Source organism: Leopardus geoffroyi, chromosome A3 (genome assembly GCF_018350155.1).
Source record: "Leopardus geoffroyi isolate Oge1 chromosome A3, O.geoffroyi_Oge1_pat1.0, whole genome shotgun sequence".
In the NCBI taxonomy this organism is placed as follows: Eukaryota; Metazoa; Chordata; class Mammalia; order Carnivora; family Felidae; genus Leopardus; species Leopardus geoffroyi.
In genome coordinates this window covers 38,698,882-38,714,389 of record NC_059336.1, presented here as the reverse complement: position 1 = coordinate 38,714,389, position 15,508 = coordinate 38,698,882, and the positions used below count along the sequence as shown (strand labels likewise).

The 15,508-nt window shown below is 42.1% G+C and overlaps 1 protein-coding gene across 1 annotated transcript in view; it reads right to left on the bottom strand.

Annotated features, from left to right (window-relative positions):
* SPTLC3 (serine palmitoyltransferase long chain base subunit 3) overlaps positions 1-15,508 on the bottom strand; it is a 134,796-nt gene that overhangs the window by 53,345 nt on the left and 65,943 nt on the right. Inside the window, exon 7 of the mRNA XM_045445325.1 lies at positions 1,447-1,552. Within this exon, the coding sequence (XP_045301281.1) occupies positions 1,447-1,552 (106 nt within the window). The remainder of the gene's footprint in view (positions 1-1,446; positions 1,553-15,508) is intronic.

Genomic DNA, 15,508 nt, shown 5'->3' with positions numbered 1-15,508 from the left:
TCCTCTGTTGTAAGGGCCTACCTTGTGCACTGCAGGATGTCTAGCAACATCCCTCGCCTCTGCCCACCAGATGCCAGTAGTACTAAAGTTGCAACAACTGACAATTGCCAAGTGTGTCCAGAGTAGAGGTAGAAAGGTAGAGGGTTGCGGGGAAGAAATCACCTTGGTTGAGAATGCTGCTCTAAGGTGATTGCAAAGACTTCACAAAGAAGACACGGTCTGAGGGCTGACCTGAGGAGGTACTGCATACATTGGGTTACTGAAAACGTGAAATACCAGCTTTGCAACCCCACAGAAGCACTGGGAACACCCAGAACACCAACCCCTGGGGCACTAAGGACTAGAGAAAAAACAAAATGATATCTGGCTTATTATTGTTGTTGTTATTATTATTATTATTATTATTATTATTATTATTTTACATTTAGTAGAAAGTACTTCTTTTTTTCCAAAAGGGATGAAGACACATTTCTTCTGCTGCTGGTTTATCTATTCATGGAACAGAAACGATGTGCACTCTGGCTGAATGAAGAGCTCTATCAGATCTCAAGTTTCCTTTGCAAACACACTTCTCCTTGCAGGGAAGTTAAGCTCTCATTCCCTTCTGTTTAATATTGTTCACTTTTCTGTAATTATAAGAAACGTCTCCCTTGATTCTTTCAACATTATGATTGTTTGAGAGCTGATTTAGGAGTGAGCACTCTGAGATGATGTTTCTTTGACTCAGGGACTTGGGCATTAAACAGAAGGGGTGGGAGGCACCCTTCATTTTAGTGTCAGTAATCAGTTCAGACAGAGAATGAAGCAAATCCCACCACCATGTTCCTCACAAAAGTGCAGCTCTCAGTGGCTTAGTGGGTGTTTTGTCCACTTAGCTTCAAAGTGGTGGGAAATGGAGCATACCTTCAGATGCTGAGTCCAGCCGCTCCCAGCTTTGGATCAGGAATTGCCCTTGAGGTTAGTCTTACCTTGTGGAAGATGCGCAGGGTTTTTGTATTCTAATGCCAACAACTGTCCAAGTTCAGCAAGCCACTGGAGTTTGTGTGTACTGTCTAGTTAGAAGCATCTGGGTACGTAGCAGCCATATCTACTATAGCCATAGAAGGCAAGAAGCATTCTGATGTTGAATAACCCAGCCAGCAAAAGCCTTTGAAGTTGTGGGCCAGTGAAAGGTAGTGGAAAGAATTATTGCAATGCCCTCTAAGGGCATTTCTGAGGACACCTTCACAAGCATCCAGCCTCCAAGGTATTCTGCCATATGTACAGACATTGAAAAGATAGGTGACCCAAGGCTGACAGCTCACATTGGTAGCTCTGGCTCAGGTCTCTCCATAATACCTAATACCTAACTCGTTTTTCCATTTAGCTAGGAGAGGTCAGCCTTTCCTCATTTGTTAGCTTGCTACAGGCCCCACTGTGTGCAAACATCTCAGGTGATTTACATACCTGTAGATGCCCTCAACTAGGATGAGAATCTTCTTCCAAGCTCTGCGGATTCGAGGCTGGCCATAGATTACAGCATCTCTCAGGAGCTTCTCTAGGCTTTGCATGTCTTTAAATAATACCAAAAAAGAAAGTGAGTCATGACAGGGTTTGCTTTTTCCTCCCCCATTTTCTTTTTTGAGAAGGCATCAGGTTTCTTTCTTCTTTTTTTTTTTAAATGTTTATTATTTTTGAGATAGAGAGAGATATAGAGCATGCAGGGAAGGGGCAGAGAGAGAGGGAGTCACAGAATCGGAAGCAGGCTCCCGGCTCTGAGCTGTCAGCACAGAGCCTGATGCGGGGCTCAAACTCACAGACCGCAAGTTGGACGCTCAACCGACTGAGCCACCCAGGCACCCCAAGAGAAGGCATCAGGTTTCTTAGGCTCAGGCTTAGACCTGAACTTTTTCAGAGAGCCAGATCAGAATCAGAGAACACCTGGGGTGGAGGGAGGGGGAGGCTTATACTTTAGTACAATTTAACTCTGACAAGATGAGTAGTCAGGTTTATATAGTAGGCAGAATCACCCCACCCCCACCCCCTGCTGGAGGCACATGGTTTTATAGGTTCTTTTTCTTTTGAGAGAGAGAGAGAGAGAGAGAGCACACGAGCAGGGGAGGGGCAGAGGGAGAAGGAGAGAGAAAGAATCCCAAGCAAGCTCTGCACTGCCAGTGCAGAACCCACTGTGGGTCTCGAACCCACGAACTGTGAGATCATGACCCGAGCCGAAGTCAAAGCCAGACGCTTAACCGGCTAAGCCATCCAGGCACCCTGGTTTCATAAACTCTTAAAGGGCTCTCCTCTCCTGCTTCGGCAGAGATTGGAGATTCTCCATTAAGTGCATCCTGTGGGCTTCAGCTTTGATACCAGGTTAAAATGAACTTGGAGGTATATCATTAACTGATACTCACCAGTTGTGTAGCCATGAGCATATGAGAGTTTAGCTGAGTTAGTACAGAGTGGTGGCATTACTGGCAGGTGTCTCACTTCCTACACTTTGAGACCTGACTTTCGACATCCCCCACTCCAAACTTTAAGGCACGGGAAAAATTAGCACTGCTTTGAAAATTATTTGGAAGCATCTGGATACATTAATAAGTGCTCACAATTATTAAGCCCTATCTGGATTCCAGCCTTCCTTCTAAGCATATTCTTTGTAATGACTTGTCTAATCCTAAACATGACCCTAAGGGGAGGTACCTTCATTTTATATTTCAGGAAACCAGGGCACATATAGGTCTGGTAAATTGCCTGAAGTTTATGATCACAACCAGCATAGCCAGGATCTGAACCTATGCAGTCTGGTACCATGACACGCATTCGGAATCACTACCTTAGTTGAGAGCTCTTGTTCCTTCTTCTCAAACTACTCCATGGTCATGTTGAACAAAGAAGGATGGATGTCTGGTGGATTATTCTTGTTAACTTGTGATGTCAAATATAATTCACAGTGACTTTTCATTTATCTGCAACCAGATGTAGATGACTAGACTTAGGCTGAGTGATTATTGGGGAAGATTGGTCTACCATTCCAGCTGTAGGGGTGTGTGTGTGTGTGTCTGTGTGTGTGTGTGTGTGTGTGTCTGTGTGTGTGTGTGTTTAACTTGCAAAGCCCAGAGAGAGAGAAAAAAGGCAGAGGCTTATGTGCAAGTTTTTTAGATTCATTATATTTTTACCACATTTCTTTGTACCTTCAGTACTCTCCCTTTTTGAGAATCTGAAACCAAAATACGTTAGGTCTATAATCTGATTTCAGTTTGAAAAGTTGGAGATGCTATTGAACAGCTGACCTGACTGTTATGTAATGTTCATCAGGCATTAGAGATTCCACTAAAAAATGCTCACAGGAGGGCTTCCTGGGTGGCTCAGTTGGTTAAGCAACTGATTTTGGCTCAGGTCATGACCTCAATGTTCATGAGTTCGGCCCCGTGTTGGGCTCTATGCTGACGGCTCAGAGCCTGGAGCCTGCTTCAGATTCTGTGTCTCTGTCTGTCTCTGCCCCTCCCCTGCTCTCTGTCTGTCTCTCTCTCAAAAAATAAATAATAAACATTAATTTTTTTAAAAATGCTCACAGGAAGTGGGGCGCCTGGGTGGCGCAGTCGGTTAAGCGTCCGACTTCAGCCAGGTCATGATCTCGCGGTCCGTGAGTTCGAGCCCCGCGTCGGGCTCTGGGCTGATGGCTCAGAGCCTGGAGCCTGTTTCCGATTCTGTGTCTCCCTCTCTCGCTGCCCCTCCCCCGTTCATGCTCTGTCTCTCTCTGTCCCAAAAATAAATAAACGTTGAAAAAAAAAATTTATAAAAAAAAAAAAAATAAATAAAAAAAATAAAAATGCTCACAGGAAGAACCTAGCAGATATAAATCTAAGACGGTACAGTCAATATTGGTTTTAGCCACTGCATCAAGAAGCAATATACCAAAGAAGCAATATTCAGTGGATTGTCACTGGTCTAGGCTTAAGTTGGCTGAGGTTCTTTCTTTCAGTGGAGATCCCTGAAACTTTATTTTTAGTCCCAATATGTGGTGGAATCTGTTTTAGTATTTCCTTACAGCTCTAGTACCAGCACACAATATTAGCACAAAATCAATGTTTGATTATGGAAAGGAATGTAGACCAGGAAAAAGGAAGGAGAATACCACTTTAAGATCTAAATAGAAATTATGAAAAAGGATAATTGCCTCATTTCTGCAATAATATTTCTTTAAAAATTTTTTTAAAATATTTATTTTTGACAGACAGAGTGCAAGCGGGGGAGGGGCAGAGAGAGAGGGAGACACAGAATCCAAAGCAGGCTCCCGGCTCTGAGCTGTCAGCACAGAGCCTGACACAGGGCTTGAACCCATGAACCATGAGATCATGACCTGAGCTGAAGTCACTTAACCGACTGAGCCACCCAGGCGCCCCTCTGCAGTATTTCTTACATTAACTGTGTTTTTGGTTTTGAAGACAGGCAGACATCTTGTGTCTTCACAGATGTAGTGTTTTACTGACACTACATCATTACCCACTAGATGGCAGCCAAGGAAACAGAAAGCAGCTTTCTTATTTTGAGAATTTCTGGGACAGTAAACCTTTGCCTGTATGGGCATTTTGCTTTAGGCTGAGTTCCTAAGAAGTTGAAGGAACCCGCGTGATTGAGATATACAGCTCCTTTTTCTATAATCTACTGCAGGCCTGTTAGTCTCTGAATGGAATAAAGAAATGACGAATGTAAGATTTCTGTAGAGTGTTTTCCTTCTGGGAAGTGGAATTTATAAGTTTTTTGGTACAGAAATGACACATGATGAGGGTGGTTCCAATGCCATAATAATAAAAACAAACCCAGTGAACCAAATTAGCAGTCACTTAAAAAGTGAATATTCTAAGATGTTGAAAAATCTGTATATGCAGACGTTATTCTACTTTTTATGCAATCAACTAGGTCACATACATATTATAGGTTTAGTCTGGGATTAGGTTTAAAATGGACACCACTAAAGAACATAGAAGATTCTCTCCAATCTTGCATTAGCAAGCTGGACAGAGAACAAGCCTTTAAATGGCCACGATGTGTTTCATGCATTTTGCAGATGGAAACAAGAGGAATCCCAGTCCCTTCCATGGCAGGGAACTCATCCTGTTCCACTTGAACAGAGAGTTACCTGGGGATTGTCTTTGGTGAAGCTTCAGAAAACCCGGGGGGTCCACACACTGGGATTCTTGAGCAGAGGGGGAATCAATCAGTCTTATTTCCCCTTGTGAAGCAGAAACTCATTGACCTCTTAGAATCACAGAAGCTGCACAGAGAAAGGGATAACTTCACTCAGTGCGGGATTCTGGACTTACATTAGTGTCTGGTAGCTTCTCTTTGGTTCTTAGGGTCTGGCTGTATAATGCTACAGCATGTGGGGTACAGATCTGTAGGATTCAGGGGTTTGTGGTTTATGTTCTGCAAGCCTTGTGAGAGTCTACTGTTTCAACAAGCCACATGCTAACATTTTTTTTTTAATTTTTTTTTTCCAACGTTTTTATTTATTTTTTGGGGGACAGAGAGAGACAGAGCATGAACGGGGGAGGGGCAGAGAGAGAGGGAGACACAGAATCGGAAACAGGCTCCAGGCTCTGAGCCATCAGCCCAGAGCCTGATGCGGGGCTCGAACCCACGGACCGCGAGATCGTGACCTGGCTGAAGTCGGACGCTTAACCAACTGCGCCACCCAGGCGCCCCGCCACATGCTAACATTTTTAAATAATGTTGCTTATTAAAGCACTTATATTTGCATGATGTTAATCCTCATGACACCTCTAAGAAGTAGGAAAGAATGATTAGGTTTTTGTTTTTTGTTTCTTTTTTTTTTTTTAAGTTTATTTATTTATTTTGAGAGAGAGAGCAGGGGAGGGACAGAGGAGAGGGGGAGAGAGAGAATCCCAAGCAGGCTCTGGACTGTCAGCATGGAACCTGATGTGGGGCTTGAACTGTGAGATCATGACCTGAGCTGAAATTAAGAGTCAGATGCTTAACTGACTGAACCACCAGGTTTATAAAACCAACAACAACCAAAAACCAAATGCAAATAAATCAGTTTGATATATAAAGAAAATACTGAGATATAGATATTAAAATAAAAGAATAAATTTGATGCTATCAAGGGGCACATACATAGCACTATTGTATAATATCTTTCTAATCTTATGATACGCTATGAATTTGTGACTGCCACAAATTTGGGTATCAGCAATGCCTTAGACATCATTCACAACCATCTGGCTCAATAAAGTGATTTTCTTTGGTTTGTGAAGGGCTGAGAGGAGCAAGCTGGCATGATGGGTGCTGAACATTTAGCCATTAAAAATGAAAACAGAGGCCACATCTAGGTGAGTGACGCAAAGGAAGTCCTGGTCTGTCACAGGCATGACTAATCGGTTTACTGAATTACTGAATACCTGGAATAATCCAACAGTGTGCCAAAAACGAATCAGGCTTAGGTGACAAATATACTTTCAGAGCCTGTTCTTGAGCCTGTCCTCAAATTCAAAGCCCTGATAATATCAACAAGCCTCTGGGGTCTGGGGAAGCTGCAGTTAATGTACTGTGAAAAGTGGGCACGGGGAAACAAGGAAGCCATATTCTTCTCAGAAGAGAGGTTGGGTATAGTTCAAAAAGTGTCTTCCTGATGATAAGAAGTCGATATTGGGCTTTGTTCTGACTTTTGCATACAGTGACAACACTGTTTCTTCTGCCACGGTTTCCTCATTCCTCTTCTCTTATGCCACTGACCTTTTGTTGAGACACAAGACCGTTCTTACTGCTCATCCGTCAGTGGCTTTCCCTTCCTCTGGATCCAGGGCCAGCTGTCATGGTCAGGCTGAATATGGCCTGTACCTTCCATATGCTGCTCAGTGTGGTTGATGGTTCACACCTTCTTCCTTCAAAAGTCCACAAAACCCACCTCTAGCTACAGCTACATTTAGATGCATTCTCTGCTTCCCTGTTCCATGGGCTGCTCACCAAAGATATTTTCATGTCTGCACATGATAGACATCCATCAGATATCTCTTAAGTGAAAAGATGGTTGGATGATGAAGGAATGCTACCTGTTACTGTAAGCCCTTGCTTCCCATCTGTTCCCCCATTCTTCTTGTTCCTTTGGAGATGCCCAATTTCATCCTTCAAATGCTGAGCCCAAATGTGGAATATTAAGCAATGGGTACTTCAGTAACTGTGAATGATGACAAATAAATCATTCTTACTTTTAAGATGGTGATGGGGGAAATGCCTCCTTTTTTAGCCTATGGGGGAAATGCCTCCTTTTTTACCCTATGGGGAAAAGCATAATCATGATGGCTAACTTTGGTAAGCAAAGTAAATGTCTTTCTCAAGTCACATTTATAGTCTCTTCCTCATGAGATCAGTGAGGGAATTTCTGATGCATTGAAAATTTGGTATGTTAAGTTTTACAGTTTGGGTAAATACTTAGGCTCAGATTTTCTTGGTAGCTCTGTCAGTATGTGGGCAGGTGTTGCATGGCCTTTGGACAGGTTTGTAAGAAGCATGGTGATCTTGCAAGAGTGCGAAAGGCAACAGAGAGCAGGGGACTGAGCTGATTTGAGGGTGAGGCAGGTGCTAGGGGGCAGGGCCTGGGTACCTGGGGAGGGAAACCAGTAATTCTGACCTCAGGGACATGAGACAAAGGACAGGGAGAGCCTAAAGCATGGGGACAGAGTGTCCTCAGAGTTCTGGGCCGATGCAGCATGTAGGGCTCTGATTCTCCAGGAGGAATTAAACATAGTACTCAACTGGGATCCCTAAGTGCTTGAGGTCAATGCAGGAAGGTAAGATGCGATTCAGGGAACAATTTGGGGGCTCAGAGGTCAGTTCTGGGATCCTGCATCTCAGATCAAGGGCAACCAGCATGAACCCTGGCTGCATCTGCCTAACCCAACTGCCTTGCTCTGGGAGGGCTGCATGGAAGAGCAAGTCTCCTGCATTCCACTAGCTGGGGGGAGACAGCTTTGGAAAAGGCTGGGAAAGGAGGTCAAGGTGAATTGTGCACCGAGGTGGCTCAGTCAGTTGGGCGTCGACTTATGCTTGAGTCATAATCTCACAGTTAGTGGGTTGAAACACCACATCGGGTTCTGTGCTGACAGCTCGGAGCCCTGAGCATGCTTCAGATTCTGTGTCTCCTTCTCTCTGCTCTTTCCCCGCCTGTTCTGTTCTCTCTCTCTCTCTCTCTCTCTCTCTCTCTCTCTCTCAAATAAATAAATAAACTTAAAAACAAGGGAACTAGAATCAGATCTCCTTGGTGTAAATGCCAGCTCTGCCTCTGTGTCTAGCTCTGTGTCTCTGTCCCTCTGTTTCTTCCCCTGTAAAAAGGAGATGATCCTAGCAGGTGTCTCATTGTGTAGTTATGAGGCTCAAATGACTTAGTACATGTAAAAGGCTCATTGCAGCAAGGGTTCAATACTATTAGTTGTTGTAAAACATATAGAAACAATCACTGTCTTTATTAAAGTGAACAGCTCAGTTCAGGAGTCCAAGGAGGACCTTAAGATCTAAAAGGTTGTGGCTTATAAAAAAAATAGTCTCAGTGCTGTTTATAGGTTTGATCTTCCACTCAAACAGCACTCCTGAGCCCTCAGAAGCAGAACTCAGAGTTTTCCCACAAACATTGCACTCATTGTTCTGTCTCCCCTTGCCCTTTAAATGCCTCTAGGTAGAACCCTGGTTCTTCCTCTCCACTTTTTTTCTTTTCCAACTGCTCCAAATTCTTGGTCTGCCCAGCCCTCTGACCTCATTGAAACTCTCCTAGCTGAGAAAAAAATTGCTTCTCCTCTCCAAGACTAATTCCAGAAGCCCTTTGTGACGCCCTTTAGGTCGGAGATTGCCTGCCTACCCTACAGCATTGTAAGTGTGGTCCTGCACCAGCAGTACTGGTGACACTTGGGAGATGGACAGAAATGCTGAGGCTCAGTCCCCGCCCCAGGTCTACTGAATCAGAGTCTGCATTTAAACAACCACCCCCTAGTGAATTCAGTGTATGTTAAAGTCTGAGAAACACTGTTCCAGAATCTAGATCCTAAGTAATTATCAGCAAAGTGAGCAGGTTCTGAGAAAAAAAATAACTCCGTCCTGATTTTCCCATATCTCTGCAACAAGATGTCACCCTTTCCAGAGACTTAAAATTTACCCAGGGTTTGAGGTCCTGAAATGCCAGGGTGTTAATACTCAGCCCAGAGGATGTGTCTACCAAAGGCATCCGCATGCCCCAAGGAGCTGCGGCCCACTTTCTCAAAATGCACCAGAATCGCAGTGGAGAACAGATTTACTGGTCACTGGTCAGAGCTGACTCTGTAGCTTAGACTGTCAAATGTGCTGAAGAGTCTTTTTTGTGGCACCTAATGAGTCACAAAGGCAACCCAAGGACTGACTATTTCACTGAAGCTGCCCAAAGGAGAAAATGCAGAGATATTCTTAGCATTTAGCCAGAGGAATTCAGAGGCTAAATTTTAGCATTCTGGGTTAAAATTTAGGCCACTAACAGGACAAGCAATCATATAGATTGATTTTTACACAGTAATGCACTGATATGGCCTGGAAGTAGCTGGACTTAGCTAGTGGGTAAGAGTGTTAGTTAGCACATGCTGTACAGGCCCTGCCTATATCCCTCAGCCTGGCTCCTTATTGAAAACACAGGCCATTCTTGGTCCAAGAGCTTTCTTCCTGGCTGTGGGGGCATACTGAGCCTAAGCAGGAACAGCCTCCAACCTCCTACACATGGGAATTGGTGTATAAATAACCCAGTTCCCGCACCCCGCTGAAGTATGTCTACACTGAGTTCCCAGGTAGGATTAAGCTCTGGCTGTCTATTGTGGTAACCTGCTTGACAACATGCCTTTTGTTGGCTGCCTTTCCTTCTCTGTCTCCATTCTCTGCTCATCTGCTGGTGCTTCCTTGGATCATGTCCTAAATAAATGAGTTACACTCAAACCCTTGTCTCTGGGTCGCTCCTGGGAGAAATGAACCATGATAAGAGCAACACACGTGGGTTTGAATTTGGACTCTGGCCGTTTATCATGTGTGATGTTGGACAGGCCATTTAATCACTTTGAGAATCAGTTTTCTCTTAATAAGTAGAGATAATGGAAAGAAATATAAATATGGGATTTTGTTAAAATTAAATGAACTGATTATGCAAAGGGCTTAACATAGTGCCTAGCGATAAATATGGTCTCAGTAATTGTCCGTATTCACTATCCAGGAAGAGTTAATCTATGGTGATAAAGAATTCTAGTACCTGACTTTGAATTTGGTATGGCTAAAAATGCACTCTGAGTCCTTGGAGATTTTCCCCTGGAGGGTAGCCTTTGTGTTCTGATTCTGTTCCCTTTCAGAATTTTCCTTCTGTTTGGTCCCTTTGTTGCTTGTTCTGATCTTGTGGGAAATAGAGAAATGAGGAATAGCTTGAAGTTATTTAAGCTGTTCAAATAGGATTGAACATCAAGCTTGTCCAAGTAGAATTCAAAGCTTACACTGGTCTGAATAGGTGTAACTGCACCTTAGGTATATTTTAGCCATACACAGTTAAAAAATTCAAGGATCCACAATTCTGACTGATATACAGTTGCTCTAAATAACAAAGAGTATCCTTTAGTACGGATTTACATAAAACAGGACCTCTTCTCCTCCAAAAGTCAGGGGAGTATCTCAAGGTGTAAGCAGAGGTCACAGGCAGAGGAAAGCCCAGGAGGGCAGAACAAGTAGACGGTTGTGTGAAATCCCATCATCCCGATGTTTAAGTACATTCTGGTTTAGGCGGCCATTCTTAAGAACCCATCTCACACGTTATTAGCTTCGGTCTCTGCTGTGTTGTATGCTTATCCCCACACAGGAAGGCAACTTAATATCCTCTACATCTTCTTTACATTATTATTCCAATCTGCATGGATGCACGTTGAGGATTAAAGCATCATTGTCTATTGAGGAAGTTAGTAGTATCCTGGGAACAGCAAAGTGGGAAAGACAGTCAGCAGCTACTGATGCCTTACATACCGTGATCCTACTTAATTCTTTCTCCTCTGTACACCGTCTCATCTCTCTCATGTCTCGAGGAAGAAGTCATTCAAAGGCCCCTGGAGGAACCCCTCTCTCAGACGTGACTGTTTTCGCGATGTAAACACAATAGCTGGGAAATTGTGCCCATTCCTAAAGGTAGTAAGCACGCTAGTGAGTGGGCACAAAGGCTTTGTGTGTGAGAATGAAAGTGTATTCATTTCCTACCAGGCTGTAAGAAATTAGCACAGACTGAATGGCTCAAAACAACACGTTCTCTTACAGTTCCGGAGACCAGAAATCTGAAATGGGTCTCACGTGATTTTAATCAACGTGTGGGCATGGCTGCCTTCCTTTCTGGAAGCTGTACGTGGAGAATCTATTTCCTTGCCTTTTCTAGCTTTCAGAGGCTTCTGGCATTCCATGGTGTGTGACCTTCTTCCCTCTTCAAAGCCAGCAGTGACCATCAGAGTCTTGCTCACATGGCATCTCTCTGACACTCCCTCCTCTGCTTCCCTTTTCTGCGTTTAAAGACTCTGTGATTACACTGGACCCATGCAGACAATCTCTTTAAGGTTAGCTGTGTAGCAACTTGAATTCCATCTGCAACTTTAATTCCTCTTTATCACATAATATATTTATAGGTTTTGGGGATTAGGACATGGACATTTTTAAAGGCCATTATTCTACCAACCACAGAAAGTTGAAGAGCAACAGCAGCTTAATAATAGAATTTTCACTAGATGATGGAATCGGGACCCGCATTGCACACACTCTCAGCTAGTTGGAAGGGGCATCATTTATACAGACAGCTCCGGGCTTCACCACTGAGCAGTTGTATGATCTTGGACAAGTTGTTTAATACCTCAAAGCCTGGATCTCCTCATTTGTAAACTAGCACCTACCTCATGGGGTTGTCCATGAGATTAAATAAGTACATCAGAGAAGGCCATTAGCTCAGCATCTGGCACAAAGTAAATTTGCAGTAAGTGCTGTTTACCGGTATAAAATGACCACAGCTAACATTTATTAGAAAGATGTAAATGAGAAATGTTTTCTGTTTTCTGGGAACACAAAGGGAAGGCGTGAAGAATAAGTTACTGAATGTTTTAAGAGCTTTGTAAAATTGGTAGATAAAATGAAATTCTTGAATTAAAGTTCCAGCAAAAATTAAGGAATTAAAATTTTATTTGAAGATAATATCAAACTCAACAAAAAATTATAAGAATAAGAGTACTACAAAGAACGCCCACATACTCTTTTTTCCAGATTCATCTATTAACACTATTCCATTTACTTTATCATTCTATCTATCTATCTATCTAATTTTATCTATCTAACTAATTTTTTTTTATCTATCTAACGAATTTTACCTAGTATTATCTAACCTACTGGCCATATTCCAATTTTGTGAATTAGTCAGGAATGTCCTTTATAGCATCTCCCTATCTCTTTCAGAATCCAGTCCAGGGTCTGGTACTGTACTTAGTTATCACAGCTCTTTGGTATCCTTTTATCTGGATCATCTCCTCAGCCTTTCCTTGTTTTTTTATGATATTAGCATATTTACAGAACACATTCCCTTTTTTTTTGTTTTCTTTCCAACAAAGTGTTTCTACTTTGGGGTTGTCTAACAATAAAACTCAGTGTTCTGATCTGTATACTATGTTAGTTATGTTGAATCTTTCTCAGTGTATCACATCTGGAGACACACAATGTTCACCTGTCCCTCACCAATGATATCAGTTTTTACCAGCTGTCCAGATGTTGTCGGATTTCTTTCTGATATAGTTATTGTGCTTTCTGTTGGATGTATTTTCACTGGAATTGCTATCCTGAGATTAGAATCTGAAGTAAGAGATATGGAATAACTGCATAGGGTGGCATGGGCAGGACCAGGAGAAGCTGGTTGAACTTCTCTCTGTCCCTGGAACAATTTCTGAGCAGTTGGAACTAATGGAAATATTCAATCTGTGGGTGAACTGCATACTTTATTTGAGTATTTAAAATAAAGTTGTTTTGTAGGGGTCTGCTTAGAAGTTTTCCCACTGTATGGTTTCTGTTCAATCATCTGTATATATTTGTGTTTGAACAAAAATGTGGAAATAATCTTCATTGATGTGTTCATGTTGTTGGCATCTACTCTATATACCCATGAATAAAAGCAGAATTTTTGATAACTGTGGGATTGGAATGCAGGGGATGATTATCTCTTCTATTCATATTTTAGCCTCAGCCAGCAGGAAAAGAATCAATTCAAGCCATCCCTTGCCCCACTCCCCTCAAAAGGAAGGGTTGTTAACATAGCGGGTCAGGGCCTGACGTTCCTTCGCCATGTTGGCCATGAGAAATTGTCTCAAGAAGCGTTAGCCGAAACCAGTTTCACTTCCTGGCTTATGTGCTACAAGCTCTCAAGTTTCTTGTCTCTATGTAGACCAACAATGGCTTGTCCTGCAAGTCATTTTGGCTGCTTTTCCAGTGACCAGGTGTGTAAGTGGCATAAAAGGACTCCGAGTCTGCTGAGTCATTCATTTTAGATTCAAAGGAGGAAGAAGTAGGAAATGACACTTGGGTGTCCAGCTTCTGCTCCAGCAATGGCGGCTAGAGAAGCTGTATTAGTTATCTATTGCTACGTAACAAATTACCCCAACACAATTAACACTTATTATCCACAGATTCTGCAGGTTAGGAATTTGGGAACCTTAGGTGGGTGTTCTGGCTCAAGAAAGTTGTGAGCTGCAGTCAGGATGTTGGAACTACAGTCATCTGAAAGCCTGAGTGAAGCCAGAAGATCAGTAAAGATATCCTGTTCACGTGGTTGTTGGCAAGAGGCCTCAGTTCTTCTGTATAGGCTGCTTAAGTGCCCTCACTAGTGATGCCAGAGAGAAGAACAGGCAGAAGCCATAAGCCTTTAACACCTAGCCTTAAGAATGACATATCATCACTTCTACTGTATTCTTTCAATCACATAAACCAATCCTGAGACAATCCAGGAAGGGACTATTCAAGGCATAAATACCGGGAGGTGGGCAGGGGGGGGGAATCATTGGAGAATCACTACCATAAAGTCTTAAGCTGGAGAGTAGGAAATTCTTGGTTAGTGTTTAAGAAAACGTTTAGTCTCCCAGTTGAGTATATACACGTCTGTCTGCTTATCTATCTATCTATCTATCTATCTATCTATGTGTCATCTATCTTTCTATCATCATCTCTATAGACCGCCAAGGGAAATCTGGAGAATGGTAGAATTTGGGTTAAATTCCAAATAGTAACAAATGCAGGATAGTGAAGGTGTACAAGAACTATTATGGGGACAGTTGATCTTTACAATCCATAAGCAGATGGGTCTTTTCCTTCTGAGGCTGTTCAAAGCCTATCTCAAATCAAAGCTTATACCTTTGTTTTCACTGCCACTAGACACAAGGGAGGGCTACTAAAGTCATTGAACAAAGCCAATTCATCCAGAGATCAGCATGGAATGAAGCAGAACTGTCCAAACACCTTTTGTCGCTTCCTGAAGTACATATATCTTAGTTTGTGTATATATATATACATATACATACATATATACCTATACATATATATATATACACACATATGTGTGTATGTGTGTATATATATATATATGTATGTATATAAATACATACACATATATATCATATAACATATTGGTTCTTCATTAACTGGCCAAGACCTTATTTTTTCAGCTCTTCTCCAGTAGTTCAGCCTCACACTAGAGGTCTTGCTGCTTTTTACACACTCCAGGTTATTTTGTTTAGAAATTTCCTTTCCCATATCCCTGATCAGAATTCTCTTAATCCTTCAAAGTCTATGGCAAATACTATCCATTTCATGCAATCCCCAAAGTGAAATGATCTTTGCATTCCTCTGGGTCATCATAATGTTTTCTACTATCCTTTGGTGGCACTAGCAATGAAAATGATGAGGATAATAATAATCACAATAACACAACAGGTACAAGTGACTCGGAAGTTTTCACTGCTAGGCATTGTGCTAAGCACTTTATATGCCTTCACTTACATATCAGTGAATCAGGCATTATAATTATCATTTTTGGAATAAGTAAATTGAGATCCAAGAAGGTTAAATAATTTGACTAGGACCACATGCTAATAAGCTATAGGACAAGGACACAAATGCTTGGGTGGGGTGGGGGGGGGGGAGAAAGCCTATACTTTTTTCTTTAATACCAAAGATATTGTATGATAACAATTATATTTTTAAGAAAATTTATTTATGAGGAAGTTGGCATATTTTAAATGTAAAATTCAATGATTTTAAAAAGAATGTAAATACCACCCCAATCAAAATATCAAATATTTCTATGACCCCAGAAAGTTCCTTTATGCCTCTTCTCACCAATTCCTTCCCCTACAATCAGAGTCAAGTATCTTTGTGATTTCTATGACCATAGATTAGTTTTGTCTGTTTTTTATTTGCTATAAACAAACTCATACACTATATACTATTTTGTGTC